General features: G+C 58.9%; 1 protein-coding gene across 1 annotated transcript; it reads left to right on the forward strand.

Annotated features, from left to right (window-relative positions):
* The first annotated feature begins 2,616 nt into the window (after positions 1 to 2,616).
* Positions 2,617 to 19,576, forward strand: DENND6B (DENN domain containing 6B). Its single transcript, XM_054631499.2, has 20 exons — positions 2,617 to 2,789; positions 6,908 to 6,946; positions 7,024 to 7,066; positions 7,842 to 7,954; positions 9,640 to 9,720; positions 10,751 to 10,856; positions 11,284 to 11,363; positions 11,510 to 11,572; positions 12,162 to 12,217; positions 12,861 to 12,983; positions 13,642 to 13,737; positions 13,814 to 13,908; positions 15,317 to 15,382; positions 15,501 to 15,565; positions 16,201 to 16,290; positions 16,537 to 16,590; positions 16,923 to 17,032; positions 17,718 to 17,820; positions 18,427 to 18,501; positions 18,843 to 19,576. Exons 1-20 carry the CDS (start codon positions 2,652 to 2,654, stop codon positions 18,963 to 18,965), a joined length of 1,719 nt encoding a protein of 572 aa, XP_054487474.2. The 5' UTR covers positions 2,617 to 2,651; the 3' UTR covers positions 18,966 to 19,576.
* The last annotated feature ends 963 nt before the right edge of the window (positions 19,577 to 20,539 follow it).

The raw sequence follows: 20,539 nt of genomic DNA on the forward strand, positions 1-20,539 counted from the left end.
CCACCGACCTTCCCAAATATGGTCCAGCAGCAGCCGGAGCTCCCCAGCTCAGGCCGGGCTCTGGGATCAGCCGGCTCCTGCCATCAGACCCTCACAGCCTCTCCTGAGAGCACCAAGCTCAGCCCTCCGGGAAAATCCCGCTCTGCAGCCTCCCCTGGGCTGGGCAGAGCCCGAGCCCCGCAGGGCTCCCGCCGGGAGGTACCGAGAGGAGCCGGGCAAAGGAGTCCTGAGGTCTCGGGGGTTTCAACAACAGGAAACCAAAACTGCTCTGGGGAGGTCCTCAGGTCAAGGAAACCTCCTGTGGAGCCCGGCTGGGAGAGCTGGGAATGTTCATCTGGAGTGGGAAATGCTCCAGGGAGAGCTCAGAGGCCCTGGCAGGGCCTGAAGGGGCTCCAGGAGAGCTGCAGAGGGGCTGGGGCCAAGGCCTGCAGGGACAGCACCCAGGGAATGGCTCCCAGTGCCAGAGGGCAGCCAGGGATGGGATCTTGGCAATGAGGAATTCCTGGCTGGGCTGGGATTGCCAGAGCAGCTGGGGCTGCCCCTGCATCCCTGGCAGTGCCCCAGGCCAGGCTGGACACTGGGGCTGGAGCAGCCTGGGACAGTGGGAGGTGTCCCTGCCATGGCAGGGGTGGCACTGCAGGGGCTCTGGGGTCCCTTCCCACCCAGCCATGCCGGGATTCCCTGATTCTGTGATTTCAACATTTGTCTGTCCTGCCTCGTGACTCTGGGAAATTCTCTGTGAAGGAATGGGGATGCTGAGTGTGACCTACTGCCCCTGACAGTTCCATGCCCAGGGACAGGGCTCTGCTCCCATTCTAATGGAAACCCTCCAGCCCTCACTTTTATACTTCTCAGATGTTCTAACCACTTTTATTGCCCTTTTTATTCACAGTTAATTTTCTTCTGCTTGGCCAGGTGGGAATGTTCGTGTGGCTGCAGTGAAATCAGCCATGGGAGACCCCTGGGACAAGATTAAAACTGATTTTTACTGCGGGACAAAGAGTTACTGAGGAAAAAATGTCCAATATTTTTAATTCATATTTTCCTTGTCTTTTCCTCCTTCCTCTTGTGTGGCAAGAATCAGCTCCAAGTGTGGCAAGTGTAAATGCAGTGTTGCAGGCTTTATTACAAGCCTGTAATAAATCATAATCAGCATTAATTAGCAGTTCACGGGACAGGGCAGTGTTTTAGTGCAGCTCCTCTGCTCCCTGACCAGGGGAGCTCGACAGGGGCGGGGCAGGTGGGGCAAGGACATTAAAGGGCTGAAACTGAACGAACTGCACGGGGGGACCAAAGAAGTGCCAAAAATCAAATAACCAAACCGACGGGAGCGATGCTGCTGTGGGAGCTCGGCAGCCTGGCCATGGGATTCCTGTGGAAAACAGCTCCTGCCAGGAGCTGGTGTGTCACCACACACCCGGGGAGCCTGGGGGGACACTCAGGGTCACTTGGACACCTCCGGGCACTCTGGAATCATGGAAAGGTTTAGCTGGAAGGGACCTCAAAGCCCACCCAGTCCCGTGGGCAGGGACACTGTCCCAGGGTGCTCCAAGCCCTGTCCAACCTGGCCTTGGGCACTGCCAGGGTGGAACGGTTCCTTTTCACATTTTCTCTTTACACTGCTCCTACTCCTCTTCTGCTCCGGGCCTCACCCTGGCAATAAATAACCCCCCAAAGTGCCTGGGTGCTCCTCAGCTCCTCAGCAAACCTGCCACAGATCTGCGATTTATCCCCGATATTTCCCATTTCCCAGATGTCCCTGAGCAGGAAGCAGCTCGTGCACTGCATTCACGTGCCTGGAATCCCACAAAAATCACGGTAACTAACAATCCCGGGCCAGCCTTTGCCCTCTGCCTTGGAACACCCCCGTCCGTGCCCGGCTCTGCCAACACCCCCGGGACAGCTCCCGGCCCCGGGGCTCCCCGCTGAATCCTCATTCCCGGGGAAAACTGCTCCTAAAGGAATCTAATTCATTTTCTCACCTTTGTAAACGTAACTGAGGCGTCAGGTAACTTCTACAATAGGAGTCGCTCAATAAAAGAACTCTCTCTCAAGCGAAAGTCAACTCTCAGCTGGGTCAGGTGAGGTCACACAACGAATTGTGCGTTAGGCAGGTGGAGAGTGTGAGTTACACCGGGGCGGGTCTGTGCAACTTCTCCTGTAAAAGAGGGGCCATTTTTTACCCCTTCCTGAGCTTGCTTTGTGGAAATCTCCTCCTCACGCCCGGCAGGGAATAAACGGCGCCTTTTCTAAAACGGTGTTTGGAGCGCTCCTAAAACCGGCCCCGCGGGACGGGCCCGGGGGGCTGCGAACGGGGGTTCAGACCGGGCACAGGCGGAGGCCGGGGAGGCTCCGGCCGGCACACACGGGGGTCCGACAGGCCCCGGCCGGCACAGGCGGGGGCCGGGCGCCGAGCGGTGAAGCCGCCGCGGGTTCAATAGACCCAAGCCCCGCGGAGCCCTCACGCCGCCGCCATGACACCCGCACAGCCCCGCCCGGCCGCTCTGCGCGCCCGCTCCCGTCTCGATGGTGCTCGGGACCTCCTGGCCGCCAGGGGGCGCGGCGCGGCGGGGCGGGGGCGCGTTGGCGCGGGGTCCTCCCCGCCGGCAGGGGGCGCGGCGCGGGGCGGGCCGCGCGCGGGCGGCGCCGCCATGGACGCGGTGAGCCGGGCCGGGCCGCGGCCCCGCCGCGCCGCCGCCGCCTCCCCGCTGCCCTGGGGCCGCTTCGCCGCATGGATCGACTGCGTGTGTGTGGTGACCTTCGATCTGGAGCTGGGACAGGCCATGGAGGTGCGCCACGGGCACGGGCACAGCGCCTCAGGGAGCGGGGCTGTGAGGGGAGCCGGGATGGAGAGGAGGGGAGCGGGAATGGGGAGAAGGAAGGGGGAATCAGGGATGGGGCTGAGGGTCGGGAATGGGGAGAGGGAATCGAGAATAGGGAGGTGAGAAGGGGAGTCAGGGACTGGGGGTGTGGAGCGAGCAGGGATGGGGAGAGAGGGAATCGGGGATGGAGGAGTGGAAGGGGAATTAAGGATGGAGACGGAGGGGATTAGGAACGGAGAGGGAAAAGCGGGATAAGGAATGGAGAGGAAAAATCGGGATTAGGAATGGACAGGGAAAAGCAGGATCACGGCTGGGGGTGTGGACAGGGGGACCAGGGTTGGGGTGGGGGCAGCGAACAGGGAGGGGAGGGGGGCCCGAGCAGAGATTTGGGGTGAGGGGGATCTTTGTGGGGTGGGGGGTGCACAGGGCAGGGAGGGGCCAGGGCAGCATCCAAGAGACCTTTATGGAATAAAACCTGCCCGGGGTGACACGTCCCATGGAGCCCGGCTGGGAGGGAAGGGAAGGATCCAGGGAGAGCTCAGAGGCCCTGGCAGGGCCTGAAGGGGCTCCAGGAGAGCTGCAGAGGGACTGGGGCCAAGGCCTGCAGGGACAGCACCCAGGGAATGGCTCCCAGTGCCAGAGGGCAGCCAGGGATGGGATCTTGGCAATGAGGAATTCCTGGCTGGGCTGGGATTGCCAGAGCAGCTGGGGCTGCCCCTGCATCCCTGGCAGTGCCCCAGGCCAGGCTGGACACTGGGGCTGGAGCAGCCTGGGACAGTGGGAGGTGGCCCTGCCATGGCAGGGCTGGCACTGCAGGGGCTCTGGGGTCCCTTCCCACCCAGCCATGCCAGGATTCCAAAGACACACATTCCCAGCAGCCAGGGCAGGGAGGTGTCCGTGCAGGATTCCCAGGGAGGGGAAGTTCCCTGGCTGCGTTGGAGCAGGGCTGAGCCCCTCGTGGGGCCAGAGGGGGTGGGATTGGGATGGGAAAGGCTGGACAGGGCTGTTCCCAGTTCCCTGGAATGCCCAGTGCTGGTCCTGCAGGAGGGTCTGGGGGGAGCTGGGCTCCTCAGGGGCTGCTCTCTGAGGAAAGCAGGGAAGTGTGGATTTGTCTGAACCTGAGGCATCACCTCAAATTCCTTCTTATTTCTTGTGTGGTTGTGGGAGTCACTCCTTGCTCTGCCCTTTTTGGGGAGATTGATCTTGTTTTCAGAGAATTCAGCCTTCCCAGTTTTAAATGCTGGAGCTTCCAAAGGGAATAGGAAGCAGGAGGAACCAACTCCACCTTGTTGCTGCTGCTCCCTTGCCTTGAACGCTTGATTGTTTCTTTCCCTGAAGCCTCAAAGTGAATAAAAAAATCTCCTCCAGACCCGAGTTTCACCTGTTTGATCCTTTTTCCTGCAAAACCCAGCCTGAAATACCCCAAGAAAGGGAGGAATACTGGGATAATAATTAACATGGTGAATTCAACACTTTGTAGTTGTGTTTTGATGTGTAAAGGTGGGTTCTCACCTGTCTGCCTTTGTGAGAAGGGGCCTTTGTGGATGAGGGATGCAGGAATGTAGTTTGTTCATCCCTAGAAAGGAATTTTCCTTCTTTTCCTCCCTTTGCCTGCATAAGTTTCAGTGGAAAAATGTTCCTTATGTGGCACAAATGACTTAGGAAAACTGGGAACATGTCAGTGGGGATGACACAGCCCCCCTGTCCCCCTTCCTTTGGAAAAGCATTGTGGAATTCTGTTCCAGAGGGAAGGGAAGGGGCAGGGATGAGACATGGGAAGGGAAGCCAGGAAGAGGAGAAGCTGTGGGGGCTTGGGGGGCTCTGGGGGTACCAATTTAGGGGGTCTGGCCATACAAACCCAGGGGGTTTCTGTGGGTACAAACCTGGAGGGTCTCTGAAATTCAGCAATGGGAGATTCAGAAATCCAGAAGTCTCTGAGGGAGAGCCCAAAGATCCTGGAATTCAGCAATTCCCACTCTGCTTCCATGGACAGTGGAGAAGCTGTTGGAAAGCAGAACCCAAATCAAGGCAGGAATTAAATGGAATTCCTGTTTCTGGCCCCTCCACCTTCAAATAACCAAATAAACACTTTAGGATGTGATTGAAGCCCTTTTGGGCTGCTCTGGAGACATCCAGGGACTTCTACACATCCCAATTTCCTTTTCATTTGCCTTTTTTTGGCTTTTGAAAAGTTACAGTGACTCAGATTCCTTTTGGCTTGGATTTGAGATTTTGAACTTTTGGATATTTGATGATTTCCCCGCACCCCAAACAGAGGAACAGCAGAGTTTAAGTGAAGGGGAAGCTGAGATGAGGGATTAAGGCTGGAAAAGACCTCTGAGATCATAAATTCCAGCCCTGGAGGTTAAAGCCTGATTTTCCAACCATTCTCTGGCAGAAAGCCCCCCCAAAATCCAGCAGGAGAAGCTGAAGCCTTGTCCCAACTCCTGCTCTGAATTAGGCAGCAAATGTTGAGGAAAGCACAATTCCTGGGATTCACAGGCTCCTGATGGACCAGGATCAGCTGTCCAGGGCTCCCTGGCCTGGCCATGATTCCCTGGGAGTTAACAGGATAAATCTTTGGGTAGGGGCTCATTAGTCCCAACCACGGGGAGGTGTTGGGGGTCCTGGCACAGAACAAGGGGAGCAGGGAGGTGATGGATGCCCTGGGACAATCCCAATCCCCTCCCACTGCAGCATCCCAGCCCTCCCTGTCCACGCTGAGGTCCCAATGCTTGGGGATCATTTTGCCTCGGGGTTTTGGTGGCTTTTCTCTCCCAGCAGGGCTCATCAGCAGCGCTGGCAATTGGGAATTTGGCTGGCACGGCTGGAGCGCCGCCCTCGCCAAGGGATCCGCGGGAATTGTCAGAGCTGGGTGAACTTCCAGCCCCTGGCACGGGGCCACCCGGGCTATTTCTAGCCTGGAGAGGAGAGTCAGGCACTGGGGGAGCTCCTGGCTGCAGCTGCAGCTGATTCTGGAGCACAGCCCCGAGGCTGACACGGGAGATCCAGCTCAGTCCGGCCCGTGCCGGCTCCTTCTGCTCCACTGCAATTCCTGCACTTCAGAGGGGCTCTGTGGATCCTTCTCCTGGGGACCCACCCTGTGCCACCCACCTGCAGAGCTGCCCCAGCCCTGGGGACACAGCAGCAGCACCTGGAGCTGCTGGAGAGAGCCCAGAGGAGGCCCCAGAGCTGCTGCAGGCCTGGAGCCCCTCAGTTCCCAGGGATCCAGGCTGGGAGAGCTGGGGGTGCTCCCCTGGAGGGAAGAAGGATCCAGGGAGAGCTCAGAGCCCCTGGCAGGGCCTGCAGGGGCTCCAGGAGAGCTGCAGAGGGACTGGGGCCAAGGCCTGCAGGGACAGCACCCAGGGAATGGCTGCCAGTGCCAGAGGGCAGCCAGGGATGGGATCTTGGCAATGAGGAATTCCTGGCTGGGCTGGAATTGCCAGAGCAGCTGGGGCTGCCCCTGCATCCCTGGCAGTGCCCCAGGCCAGGCTGGACACTGGGGCTGGAGCAGCCTGGGACAGTGGGAGGTGGCCCTGCCATGGCAGGGGTGGCACTGCAGGGGCTCTGAGGTCCCTTCCCACCCAAACCATTCCATGATTCCCTGACTCTGTGGTCTCTGTGGGTTATGAGAAGCACAGAGTCAGGCTGGAGAAGCCCTCCAAGGTTATCAAGTCCAGCACTGATGGAATTCCTCCCTTGGGGTTTGTCTCAGCCATGGCTGTTGAGCCCTCCTGGTTCCCCCTGCAGTGCATCCCCCCACACCCCCTGCTCTTTCCCAGCTCCTTCTCCACCCTGTCCCTCCTGTGTGTCCTGCCCTGCTCCTCACAGAACAGATGTTTGCACATCTGGAATACTCCCAGAGGATTTGGGGCTGTTCATTCACTCAGCCATCAGCTCTCAGCAATAAATCGAAGCCAGGAGCCTTTGGGTCTGTCCAGAAATGCAAACAAAGCCGGGTTCAGTGACAGGTTCAGAGTTTAAATCATCCCAGGTGCTCTCCTGCGGGCTCTGTTGGGATCAGGGAGGCGTTGCTGTGTGTGGAGCTGTGGGCACAGGGGCTGACAGGCTCTCTCTCTCCACAGCTGGTGTATCCCCACGACTTCAGGCTCACCGAGAAGGAGGTAACCACCCTTCCTTCCCCTCCTCCCTCCTCTGCCAGCAGCTCGCAGGGGTCTCACTGGGTGTTGGTTTTTTGCAGAAAACGAGCATCTGCTACCTGTCCTTCCCAGACTCCTACTCAGGTGGGTGACCCCGGGGGTGACACAAGTGTCCCTGGTGGAAGGACAGTCCCTGGGGTGCAGCAGGGCCGAGAGGACTGCAGGGAGCACCCTGGGGCTGGGCCAGAGCCCCCGTGCTCTGCTGGGTGGGAACCTGTGCTCCCAGGGAATTCCCAGTGGGGCCAGGAGGGGTGGCAGCTGTCACATTCCTGTGTTTGGGAGCAGGAGCTGGGGAGGGGACACTTCCAGCAGAAATGTTCCCAAACCTGAGTTTGTGCTTCACAAAGGGACAAAGAGAAATAAATCCGCTCATCCTGCCAGGCCCTGGGGCTTTAAAGATTTCTGCATTTCCATGGAATAATAACCCCATAAAGGGTTTCTGCATTTCCATGGAATAATAACCCCATAAAGGGTTTCTGCATTTCCATGGAATCCTGAAACGGTTTGGGTGGGAAGGGACCCCAGAGCCCCTGCAGTGCCAGCCCTGCCATGGCAGGGACACCTCCCACTGTCCCAGGCTGCTCCAGCCCCAGTGTCCAGCCTGGCCTGGGGCACTGCCAGGGATGCAGGGGCAGCCCCAGCTGCCAGGGCCTGCCCACCCTGCCAGGGAAAAGTTTTTTCCTATAGCTCCATTTCCTTTTTCCTTCCCATTCCGCTTCCTTTTCCCCTTTCCCCTCCCTTTTGGATTTCTCTGCTGTGGTTTCTCCCCTGTCCCTCCCCGTTCCCTGCTGGATTTCCCCACAGCCCCTCCCGTTGTGCCATTCCCTGTCACTGTCCCTGTGTGCTGTCTCTGCCCCAGGTGGCCTCGGGGACACCCAGTTCAGCTTCCGGCTGCGCCAGGCCGGGGGCTCCCGGAGCTGCCCGTTCCAGGATGACGGCAGGTACAACCGCGAGGCCCCGGTGACGCTGCAGGTGGGTCCTGGCCCCGCACCCGCCGGGGAAAGCCAAGGATGCCGTGGACTTGGGGGCCCTGGGGAAATCCTCCTTTTCCTGGCTGTGGGAACTGTGAGACAAGAACGGCTCAGCACAGGGATTTCCTTCTGTGCTCACGGGGAGGGAGAGCAGGGCAGGGAACTGCTGGGGCAGGGAATGGGATCAGGAGATAGGGAACTGCTGGCACAGGGAATGGGATCAGGAGATAGGGAACTGCTGGGGCAGGGAATGGGATCAGGAGATAGGGAACTGCTGGGACAGGGAATGGGATCAGGAGATAGGGAATGGGATCAGGGGACAGGGAATGGGATCAGGGGACAGGGAACTGCTGGGGCAGGGAATGGGATCAGGGGATAGGGAATGGGATCAGGGGATAGGGAATGGGATCAGGGGATAGGGAACTGCTGGCACAGGGAATGGGATCAGGGGATAGGGAACTGCTGGGACAGGGAATGGGATCAGGAGATAGGGAACTGCTGGGACAGGGAATGGGATCAGGAGATAGGGAACTGCTGGGACAGGGAATGGGATCAGGGGACAGGGAATTGCTGGGGCAGGGAATGGGATCAGGGGACAGGGAACTGCTGGGACAGGGAATGGGATCAGGGGACAGGGAACTGCTGGGACAGGGAATGGGATCAGGAGATAGGGAACTGCTGGCACAGGGAATGGAATCAGGGGATAGGGAACTGCTGGGACAGGGAACTGCTGGGACAGGGAATGGGATCAGGGGACAGGGAGCTGCTGGGGCAGGGAATGGGATCAGGGGACAGGGAACTGCTGGGACAGGGAATGGGATCAAGGTGGGACTGGATCAGGGGACAGGGAACTGCTGGGAGAGGAAGCTGTGCTGGGAGAGGGAATTAGGTCAGGGAGATCAAAGAATGAATTGAATTGGGGAGAGGGAACTGAACTGAGTCAGGGGTACCCCCCAGATATTTTGGGAGGTGGACCAGAATTAGGGAGACCCCAGGTCCACTGGGAGAGGGAACTGAATTTGGGAGACCTCAGTTGTTTTGGGAGAGGGAACCAAAGCAGGGAGATCCCGGCAATTCTGGGAGAGGGAACTGAAGCAGGGACACCTCCCACTGTCCCCAGGCTGCTTCCAGCCCCAATGTCCAGCCTGGCCTTGGACGCTGCCAGGGATCCAGGGTCAGCCACAGATTTTCCTCTAGGAATTCTGTTCCAGGGCCAGGAATTCCTCATTGCCAAGATCCCATCCATGCCTGCCTTCTGGCACTGGGAGCCATTCCCTGGGTGCTGTCCCTGCAGGCCTTGGCCCCAGTCCCTCTGCAGCTCTCCTGGAGCCCCTTTTAGGTCCTGACAGGGGCTCTGAGCTCTCCTTGGAATCTTCCTTTCCATGTGAGCACCCCCAGCCCTCCCAGCCTGGCTCCAGTTGTGTCTCTCCCTGTGTCCCCATGGGAAGCTCTCCCAGCCTGGCTCCAGTTGTGTCTCTCCCTGTGTCCCCATGGGAAGCTCTCTTGGAGGGCTGGGAGGTGTCAGAGCAGGGCGGTGGCTCAGGAGGGGTTGGTGGCAGTGGGGCTGGGCTGTCCTTAACTGTCTCTCTCTGTTCTTTTTCTGTTCCTCCCTGTCTCTCTGTGTCCCTCTGTCACTCTCTGTCTGTCCCTGTCCCTCTGTCCCTGCCTGTCCCTCTGTCCCTGCAGCGAGAGGCTGCTCACTATTTTGGGTACGTGTACTTCCGGCAGGTCAAGGACAGCTCCATGAGGAGGGGCTACTTCCAGAAGGTCAGTGCTGAGTCTGGAACCCCAGGGTCCCTGGGGCTGGAAAAGCCCTCCCAGCCCATCCAGTCCCAGCTGTGCCCAATGCCCACCTTGTCCCCAGCCCAGAGCCCTGAGTGCCACCTCCAGGAATTCCTGGGACACCAACAGGGATGGGCACTCCAAAGCTTCCTGGGCAGCCCCTGCCAAGGCCTGAGCCCCTTTCCATGGGGAAATTCCTGCTGGTGTCCACCCAGCCCCTCCCCTGGCCCAGCCTGAGGCCATTCCCCCTTGTCCTGTGCTGGTCCATGGGGACATCTCAGTCCCAGCAATGTCCTGAGCTTTGTGCCCTCCACCTCCAGGAGTTCCTTTCAGACTCCTGCAAATGCAGAAATCAGTTTTTCCATCCCCACTAAACCAGTGAGTTTTCCACTGGAACAGTGGGATTGCTCAGGGAAGGAATTATCAGACTTGGATGAGGTTTGAATTCAAATGGCCAAGTTTGGGGCTGGACAGGAGGGGTTTAAATGACTCCTGCATTCCTAATTAATGCACTCATTAATGGCTTGAGGAAGAGGAGAGTCAGTGTAACAATGAAACCTCCAGTGAGGCTGGGTTGGGACAGCTGTAAAAGCCAGGGATTTATTTCACAGGAAAACCCCAATTAGAACAAAAAGGGCCTTCCTGGACACAATTTGTTATTCCAAGCTCCTTTGTCCTTCCCCAGCATTCCTTGACTTTATCTGCCCAATTCCCATTTCAGGAGTCACTCTTTTGTGCTTCTCCACCTGAAATGGTTTTTGGGAGCTTTGAACCCACCAGCAATTGACTTTTATTCCCTCTCCAGCTGCTCCTTTGCCAGGCCATGCTCCCATCCCTTTGCTCTCCCAAATCCTGGCTCACGAGCAGGTGGCAGCAAGAACTCCACCAAAGTGCTGCTTGGGAGCTGCTCCACGGATTTAGTGCTGGGTTTTTTAAGTTCACCCCTCTCTAAGCAGTACAGAAATGTGCAGTGCTGGGGTCATGGGGGTCCTGATCCCAAATGTGCCGTTCCCAGTCCCTGGTGCTCGTGTCCCGCCTTCCCTACGTGAACCTGTTCCAGTGCCTGCTGCAGCTGATTGCTCCAGAATACTTCGACAAGCTGGAGCCCTGCCTGGAGGCAGGTGAGCTGGGGGCAGGAATTCCAGCTTGGGATAGAGGGGCTGCATTGGGAGGTTGCTGGAAAACAGCTGGAAGGCTCCAAATGGCTTCATTCTAGAGCAAATTCCAGCAGGGAAGAACTTCCTCCTGCTTGTCCAAGCGGACAAGCAGGTGTAAAGGAGGGATTGTGGGGAGGGAGGGAGGGGATGGGGCTGCCAGTTTGGATGCAGGCTGTTCCCAAGGAACGCAGTGTATTCCCAAAGCCAGGAATCTGCCGCGCTTCCATCCGGCCTTTCTTGCCTGGGTCATTTCATCCTGATCCATCAGCTCTGGGTCTGCCACGAGCCAGGGGGGTGTGGGAGCTGGGAAAGGGAACAATTCCCTTTCAGAATGCCAGGATGAGCTGGATTCTCTCTCAGGTGAAACTCTTCCCTTCCCTGTGCCCCTCAGTGTGCAACGAGATCGACCAGTGGCCACCCCCAGTGCCTGGCCAGACCCTGAACCTGCCCGTGATGGGAGTTGTCATCCAGGTACCTGGGCCTGTTCCACGGTCCTGCATGTGAAATCCCTGCTCACCCCACATTCCCCACAGCCTTTCCCGCTGGAAATGGTGGCTGGGAAGTTTCTGCCCCGCCAATCCCGCCCCAGTGCAATCCCTGCTCTCCTTGTCCTGCAGGTGAGGATCCCATCCCGGGTGGACAAGCCAGGCTCCAGCCCAGTGAAGCAGTGCAACCAGGAGGTGAGAGGGGCTGGCACAGAGGGAGGAGCTGGATCCTGAATCCTCTTGGGAACCCTTTGGCCCGGGATCACTGTGGTCTCAGCAGCTCCACACCAGGCTCTCCTGCCTGGGGTCACACAGGGCTCTCTGCACCCAGTCTGGGTGCTTTACTCACTGCTCCCCTTGCTCTTCCTGGGAAGTCAGGCCCTACTGGGTCTCCTGCCTTCATCCTGGAGTTGTTCTGAATTTGCTTCAGTGTTTTGGTTGAGCTCTGGTTTGGATTCCTTCCCTCTCCCTTTCTCTGCTGTGACTAACACTGGTTTGGTGCCACATCTCTAACCCCGCTGGCTCTGCTGTGTCTCAAACGCTCTCCCACCAGAGGAAACCCTGGAAAACAAAGGAGCAGGCATGGGCAGCCTTTCCCATCTGGAAAAAAAGGGAATCTTCCTTAGTTTGTAGGCACAAGAATTAGTTTGGGATTGAGTGCTGCCCACCTCAGGGTGTGAGCCTTGTTCCCTGTGGCTGGCTGGTGGAATTCCAGGCAGGCTGCTCCCATCTCCTCACAGTTCACTAACAGCTACTAACAGCCTTTTCTCCCTTCCTCATCCAGAATCTGTTACCAGCCCCCCTGGTTCTCCCCAGTGTTCATGAGCTGGATCTGTTCAGGTGAGAGGCTCCTCCCAACCCTCTCCCCTCCACCTGCCACCCTCTCCCTGCTGGGAGCATCCCATAAATTGCAGGGATGGTGCAGAATCGAACACTGCTGCATTCCAGGGACTCCTTTGGGATTCTGGGCAGGGTTTGAGCTGAGGGTTGTGCCCTGCACAGCACCAGGGGCAGCGGAGGGGCTGGGGGTGAGAGCTGGACCTGACCCAGCCCAGAGCCCCCCAGCCCTGGGCTGAGCCCCAGCGTGGGCAGCAGGGGAGGGGGATCCTGCCCCTGTGCCCCCTCAGGTGAGACCCCCAGCCCTGGGGACACAGCAGCAGCACCTGGAGCTGCTGGAGAGAGCCCAGAGGAGGCTCCAGAGTGGCAGGGGTGGCACTGGATGGGCTTTGAGGTCCCTTCCCACCCAAACCATTCCATGATTTTCTGATCACAGTTTGCCTGACTTTAGTTAGAGCATTTCCTTTAAACTTGTATGAAACAACTGAGTGACAGCCCAGGTGAAAACACCTGAATTTCCCTGTGGAATGCTGGAAGTCCATCCTAGATCTCAAATTCCCAGATAGGAGCACCCCAAGGGGGGCTTGCAGGCCACAGCTGTGTCTGTCCATCCTGACTGACCCTATCATTGTTCCCATTGTCCCAGGTGCTTCCAGCCAGTGCTGATCCACATCCAGATGCTCTGGGAGCTGATGCTGCTGGGGGAGCCCATGGTGGTGATGGCACCGTCCCCAACCATGTCCTCAGAGATGGTCCTGGCCCTCACCAGGTAACACCCACAGTGGGGGAGGGACTGGGAGCTGTGACAGCAAATTCTGGCAGCTTTTCCCTCCCACGTGCACTCTGTGCTGCTCACCTGGGTTGGGTTTAGTTTGCTAGCAAACTGAAGCTTTGCAAGACAAACTGCAAATATTCCACGCTCGTTTTCCAGCAAGGATAGAGAGGAGTACAAAGGAATCTCCCCTGCTAAGTCCAGCTCTGAGGAATGTTCTCTCCCCAGCTCAGAGCTCTGCCTTAGCACAAAACCCCAAAAACCTGCAGCTTCCCCAGAGAGGTTCAGCCAGGCCGGGTGCCAGGTGCTGCCCTGGGGTCAGCCCCAGCCCCTGGGGCGCTGCAGAGCTGGGAAGGGCCCTGGGGGTGCTGTGCCAGCAGCTGGGCACGGGCCCAGGGGGCAGGGGGGCCGATGGGCCCTGGGCTGTGGCTGCCCCAGGGTGGGCACGGCCCCAGGGCAGGGACTGTGCCCTGTGCTGGCCCGGGGTGACCCTGCCACACCTGGGGTGACGTTGCCGTGTCCAGGGTGATCCTGCCAGCCCGGGGTGACCTTGCTGTGTCCAGGGTGATCCTGCCAGCCCGGGGTGACCCTGCCAGCCTGGGGTGACCCTGCCAGCCCGGGGTGACCCTGCATGGGTCTGTGCCTGTCCCTGCAGCTGCCTGGCCCCCCTGCGTTACTGCTGCGACTTCCGGCCCTACTTCACCATCCACGACAGCGAGTTCAAGGAATACACCACGCGCACCCAGGCCCCGTGAGTGCCCCTGCCCTGCCACCTCCCCTCAGGGACTGCCAGGGCCACCAGCGCTCAGCCTGTCCCCTCCTTCCAGGCCCAACATCGTCGTGGGCGTCACCAACCCCTTCTTCATCAAGACCCTGCAGCACTGGCCACACATCCTGCGGGTGGGCGAGCCCCGCATGTCAGGTGAGCTCAGGGGGCCTGCCAGGGGAGCTCAGGGTGAAGGGAGAGCTCAGGGTGACTGCCAGGGGAGCTCAGGGTGAAGGGAGAGCTCAGGGTGAAGGGAGAGCTCAGGGTGACTGCCAGGGGAGCTCAGGGTGACTGCCAGGGGAGCTCAGGGTGACTGCCAGGGGAGCTCAGGGTGACTGCCAGGGGAGCTCAGGCTGAAGGGAGAGCTCAGGGTGACTGCCAGGGGAGCTCAGGGTGAAGGGAGAGCTCAGGGTGACTGCCAGGGGAGCTCAGGGGGCCTGCCAGGGGAGCTCAGGCTGAAGGGAGAGCTCAGGGTGACTGTCAGGGGAGCTCAGGGTGAAGGGAGAGCTCAGGGTGACTGCCAGGGGAGCTCAGGCTGAAGGGAGAGCTCAGGGGGCCAGGGTGGCTGCCAGGGTGTCACAGTCAAGACAGCCACGATACACAGAGCATCATCCCCCAATTTCAGAAAGCTTTAAGCTTTCCCCCATACACAGTAACACCTTACCATTCAGGAAGCTTCAGGCATCTGCCCATCCAGAGCAACACCACACCACTTCAGGAGGCTGCAAGTGTCTGCCCTTGCTGTTCTTAGCCCACCCTTTTATGCCCTCGTGTTCATGCAGTGCACCTGTGTGCCCTCTGCTCCCTGGGTGGTTGCTCAGCACACCTGGGCACCCCATGGCTGTCAGTGCTGCTCACCTGGGCACCCCATGGCTGTCAGTGCTGCTCACCTGGGCACCCCATGGCTGTCAGTGCTGTCAGTGCTGCTCACCTGCTTCTCCCAGCTGTGCCATGGGGATGGGCTGGGGCAGCCCCACTCCCCATCACCACAAACTGCACCTACACCAGGGATGCTCAGGATGAAGGGGGAGCTCAGGGTGTCTGTCAGGGGAGCTCAGGGTGCCAGGTGAGCTGGGGATGAAGGGGGAAGCTCAGGATGGAAGGAGAGCTGGCCCAGGGCTCTGTGGGGCTGGCAGAGCAGCTGGAGGCTGCAGGGAGCAGCCCTGGCAGTGATGATTTCCTCTCCTGGGAGAGCCCAGCAGCCACAGGAGCTCACCTCTGGCTGTGGCCATGTGCAGGATGAGCACGGAGCTGGGGCAGGGTGTGGGGAGCAGGAATTGCTGTCCTGGAGCTTCCAGGAGAGGAAAAGCCCTTCCTGGGCAGGAAATTGAGAGAGGTGGAGAGAGAGAGAAACCCCCTCTCCTTTATCAAGCACCTTTGTAGACTGGGAAGCCAAGGAAGGCCTGGGGAGGAGGAGCTGGTTTTTAGCACATCCTCATCCCAGAATTCCAGTAGGGAAGGGAGCTGGGACTGCTCTGAGGGTGGGCAAGGGCAGGGCTGGGTGTCCCAGGTGCAGTCCCAGCAGGAAGGACAGAGCCTGAATTGTCCCTGCTGTGTGTCACAGGAGACCTGCCCAAGCAGGTGAAGGTGAAGAAACTGGCCAAGCTGAAGACCCTGGACACCAAACCAGGTGGGTGCAGGCCTCGGGAATCCCTCAGGACTGACCCTTCCCCTGGGGATTTGGCAGCAGGGAGCTGTGTCCGTTTGGGACTCCTGATCTTTCCTGATCCCGTGTTTTTGCCATCCAGGAATCTACACTTCCTATAAAACATTCCTTCACAAAGACAAAACCCTGATCAAAAGGCTGCTGAAGGTAAGCACCTCCCTCTCTGTCCTGGTGGGAAACTGAGCCAAGAGCTCGCTTTGAGCAGACAGAGCTCTCCAAAGGAGCAAAACTTACACTTTGGGATGATTTAGTCTGTAATGGGACCATTCATCATGCCAGGTTTAGGATTTTCCACTTGATATTGAGGATTAAATCCTGGTGCTAACAATAAACTGAGTGAGAAGAATTGATATCAAAAAATCCTGAAAAAAAAAATCAGGCTTTGTGTAGTGGAACTTGAAATTTTAATGTGTTTGAATAGAGGATGGAATCTGTGCTATGGGATCTGGAGTTTGGGATCTGGATTTGAGGACCTGGATTTGGGGATCTGGAGTTTGGGGATCTGGATTTGGGGATCTGGAGTTTGGGCAGCACTTCAGGGGCCTGTGGTTGCAGAGCTGCAGGTTGTGTGTGACAGTGAGGGGACATCTGGGTGACCTGGCTGTGACAGTGGGTGACACCATGTGGCCCAGTTGTGCCATGGGTGACCCCGTGTGACCCCGTGTGACCCGGCTGTGCCATGGGTGACCCCGTGTGACCCCGTGTGACCCGGCTGTGCCGTGGGTGACCCCTGTGACCCCGTGTGACCCGGCTGTGCCCTGGGTGACCCCCCTGTCCCGCAGGGCATCCAGCGGAAGCGCCCCTCGGAGGTGCAGAGCGCTCTGCTGAGGAGGCACCTCCTGGAGCTCACCCAGAGCTTCATCATCCCTCTGGTGAGTGCAGGGACACCTGGGGGGACAGGGAGCGGTGCCTGTGACTGACCCCGGAGCAGGGAACCCTGGAGGGGCTGGGTGGCAAGGGCCTTTAAACTCATCCCCATCCCCCTGCCATGGCAGGGACACCTCCCATTGTCCCCAGGTGCTCCAAACCCCAGTGTCCACCTGGCCCTGGGCACTGCCAGGGGCACCACAAGAGACCCCTCAACTGTAAGTTATTATTTTTATCTTTTCTTGTTTTAGGAGCATTACATGGCCAGCCTGATGCCTCTGCAGAGAGCCATCACTCCGTGGAAGGTAGGATGCACTTCCCAGTCCTCCTTCCCTTTGGGAGTGGGAATGGTTACAGGGTGCTGGGCACACTCCTGGGAACCTCCCCTGTTGAAGGAAGAGAGGGTTTACTCCTTAAAAAATTCATTGAAAAGTTGGAAGAACTCTTGGGACAGATATTCCCTGTTTTGCCAGGAGCTGAATTACTGGGACTCTCACATGAGGATTGACCTTGGGGTGTTTTTATCCTCAGTGCCTTGGGCACCTTTCCCACTAGAAGTGCAGCCCTTGTTTTCCTGGTTTCCTTTGGGGATCTCTGATATGGATTTCCATGGACTAATGTGGATTTCCCTGTGCAGAATCCCCCCCAGATCCGCCCGTTCTGCCAGGAGGATTTCATGAAGAGCCTGGAGCACGCTGGCCCCCAGCTCACCTGTGTGCTCAAGGGGGACTGGCTGGGGCTCTACAGGTGAGAATCCTGATCCCAGCCCCTGCTGGGCCTGTCCCAACAGGCAGCAAACCCTGCATCAGCACTGGGACCCTGTGGGAGCTGTGGGACTCAGCAGAACTCATCTATGGGTTAGCTCAGGATGGTCAGGGAGACCAAATCCAGGGCAAATCCAGCCCTGGGGTTTGTGCGTTTTAAATGAGTAGAGACCCTGCAGGGGAGTTGGTCCAGGGTTTTACTGGGTAATGGGTTCTGACTGGGATGGAAAAGACACTTGGTGAAATAGGAATGGGAAAAATCCAGTAGTTGGATACCCAAGGAAGGAAAATGGGAAATGCACAGATAGAAAATTAAAAAATCCCAGAAAGTGATCAGAAACAATAATTACAGAATTATGGAATGGGTTTGGGTGGGAAGGGACCTCAGAGCCCCTGCAGTGCCAGCCCTGCCATGGCAGGGACACCTCCCACTGTCCCAGGCTGCTCCAGCCCCAGTGTCCAGCCTGGCCTGGGGCACTGCCAGGGATGCAGGGGCAGCCCCAGCTGCTCTGGGAATCTGTGCCCATGTCCTGGTGTGTCCCTGAGCCAGCCCAGGGTCACCTCGGGGAGCTGTGTGGGGCACAGGGTGGGGTTGTTGGATGGGATTGCCCTGTGGGTCCCTGCCAGCTCCAGCACCCCACAAATCACAATTCCCGACCTCTCCACAGGCGATTCTTCAAGTCCCCCAACTTTGATGGTTGGTTCCGGCAGCGGCACCGCGAGATGACCCAGAAGCTCGAGGCCCTGCACCTGGAGGCCATCTGTGAGGCGGTGGGTGACAGGGACAGGAACAGGACAGGGACAGGGCTGTGTCTGTGAGGCGATGGGTGACAGGGACAGGGACAGGAACAGGGACAGGGACAGGGCTGTGTCTGTGAGGCGGTGGGTGACAGGGACAGGGACAAGGACAGGGACAGGGCTGTGTCTGTAAAGCAATGGGTGACAGGGACAGGGCTGGGTTTACTCAGAGGGGAGAAGGATCCAGGGAGAGCTCAGAGCCCCTGGCAGGGCCTGAAGGGGCTCCAGGAGAGCTGCAGAGGGACTGGGGACAAGGCCTGCAGGGACAGCACCCAGGGAATGGCTCCCAGTGCCAGAGGGCAGCCAGGGATGGGATCTTGGCAATGAGGAATTCCTGGCTGGGCTGGAATTGCCAGAGCAGCTGGGGCTGCCCCTGCATCCCTGGCAGTGCCCCAGGCCAGGCTGGACACTGGGGCTGGAGCAGCCTGGGACAGTGGGAGGTGGCCCTGCCATGGGTGGCACTGCAGGGGCTCTGTCACTGTTTCAGGAATGAGGATGAGAAAGCCCCTGCTCACCTTCAGGCTTTCCTTAGGGGAATCCCTTGGGAAGTGTCCCTGAGGGAAGCCACTCTCTCCTTAGGACATCGTGGCCTGGATGAAGGACAAGTCCGAGGTGGAGATCGTGGACCTGGTGCTGAAGCTGCGGGAGAAGCTGGTGAGTCCCTTCCTCCTCCCCCTGCACTCCTTCCTCTCTCTGGGTGGGGAGAAATCTGGGACACAGATCCCACCTGTGCTGTGGAAAACCTTGCTCTCCCTCCCTGGAGGGCTGGGAAGCTCAGGGGAGTTCAGTGTTTGTGTGAAATCCTCAGAGCTGGGAGGATCCAGGGAAGTTCGGTGTTCATGTGAAACCCTCAGAATTAGGACAATCCAGGGAAGTCCTTCCCCTCCCGAGGCTCAGGTGGTGTTTCCTGCCCGTTTTTATCCTGGGCTGCAGCAGGCAGAGCCGGGGCAGAGGGGAAAGGCCCCTGGAATGCGTTCATTCCCATTTCCCCGCAGGTGAGGGCTCGCTGCCAGCACCTGCCCGTGAAGGAGGAGACCCTGCAGAGGGTGGGTCTCTACATCGACACCATCATCGGCTCGCTGCCCGAGGACCTCCAGACTGTGCTGCACCACCCCTGAGCCGGGGGGCTCCTGGAGACCCTTCCCAGCCTGTCCCAGCCCGCTCCAGCCGCTGGGGCAGCTCCTGCCCGGGCCGGCCGGGATCGCCCTCGGAGCGCGGGGCGGGGCCGGGCGCCGCTCCCGGAGCTGGGCTGGGGCTGTCCCCGCGGAATCGGCCCCTGGGCGGCACCGGCAGGGCCGGAGGGCCCGCCCGGACACTCCATCCTTACCCGTGCTTGGATCCTCGGCATTCCCGCGGCCCCGTCCCGCCCGGCAGCAGCAGGAGCGGCCCTGCAGGGGCTGCGCTCAGGGCAGCTCCTGGGGACGGGGAGGAGGTGACAAAACTGTCCCTGCCCCGGGCGGCCGGGGGAGCAGGAGGAGGAGTTGCTGGACATGGACAATTGCTGCTCTGTTTCTCCAGGGCAGAGCCAGAGGAGGGGCAGGAGCATCCGCAGGGATCAGAGCTCCCCGGAGTGCCTGGGAATGGCTGCTGGCAGGAGCCGGCCCCAAATCCTATTTATTCTGCTTGAAAACCCAGCCTGAGCTCCAGGGACACAGCGGGGCTGGGGCTCTGCCCCAGGCACTGGGAGAGCTCCTGCCAGCCCCTTCCCAATAAAACCTGGAGAAGCTGATTTCACAGCCTGTGCCGAGCTGGAGTGGGCCCTGCTGCTCTGCCCCTGCCTCCAGAGCAGCCTCTGTGCCTGGGATCCCCTTCCTGCCTCGGGAATGGATTTGCTGGGACCAGGGCATTGGTACTCCAAAACTGCATTGCGCCACTAGGGGGTCCATCCAGGGACGGAATTTTATCCTAAAAAAATGGTTTGGGAGGGATGTGGCAGCCTGGAGGGTCGAACCCAGCACCTCTGCACGTGGTGGGGTTGTTGGGTTGTTCCTGCCCTGAGCTGGGGCAGCTCCCAGTGCTCCCAGTGGAAGCTGGGTTGTTTCCATCGGTCCCTGCCCATTCTCAGGGCTGGGGAGGTTCAGAGGGGGCTGAACTCTTCCTGAATTTCCCCTCTGGAGCCAGGCAGAGCTGCAGGAGGCTGCTGGGTGTCTCAGTGCCCCTGCCCTGCTGGAGTAAGGAGTTCTGAGCAATATCCTTTGGGATAGTGTAAAGCCTTACATATCCCAGGTGTGTCCGTGCAGGCCCCAAAGCCTCCTGTAAAGCAGGAAATCGTGGTTTAAAAAACACCCTGGAGCCAAACTGGGTCCTGGTTTGGAGGCTGGGGAGGTTTATTGAGTTGGGAAGGGCTGTCCCTGCTCTTGGTCACTCGTGGCCATCCCGGTTTTCTGGAGGGTTCACAGCACCTGTGGGTGGCTGTGTGTCCCTCTGCCCTTCCCAAGACATGGAATCACAGAATCACAGAGGCATTTGGGCTGGAAAAACCTTGGAGCCCATTGAGTCCAACCATTCCCACCAATGCCACCACTGACCGTGTCCCAGGTGCCACATCCACAGGCTCTGAAATCCCTCCAGGGATGGGCACTCCCCCATCTCTTGTAGCTGTTCTTCAACAGCCCAAACTTCCTCCTTCAGGAATTCTCCCTCAGGGATGTATTCTTAGCCTTGCCTTCCTCCCAAGGAGGCCAGACCCCAC

Source organism: Agelaius phoeniceus, chromosome 5 (genome assembly GCF_051311805.1).
Source record: "Agelaius phoeniceus isolate bAgePho1 chromosome 5, bAgePho1.hap1, whole genome shotgun sequence".
Taxonomy (NCBI): domain Eukaryota; kingdom Metazoa; phylum Chordata; class Aves; order Passeriformes; family Icteridae; genus Agelaius; species Agelaius phoeniceus.

What these genes read in the sequence shown, in the direction of transcription:
- DENND6B (XM_054631499.2), top strand. Translation starts at nt 2,652, where the DNA reads ATGGACGCGGTGAGCCGGGCCGGGCCGCGGCCCCGCCGCGCCGCCGCC. An exon ending in AGGCCCCGGTGACGCTGCAG is followed by an intron (nt 7,955 to 9,639) that starts GTGGGTCCTGGC and finishes CTGTCCCTGCAG; the next exon opens with CGAGAGGCTGCTCACTATTT. An exon ending in TGGAGGCCATCTGTGAGGCG is followed by an intron (nt 17,821 to 18,426) that starts GTGGGTGACAGG and finishes CTCTCTCCTTAG; the next exon opens with GACATCGTGGCCTGGATGAA.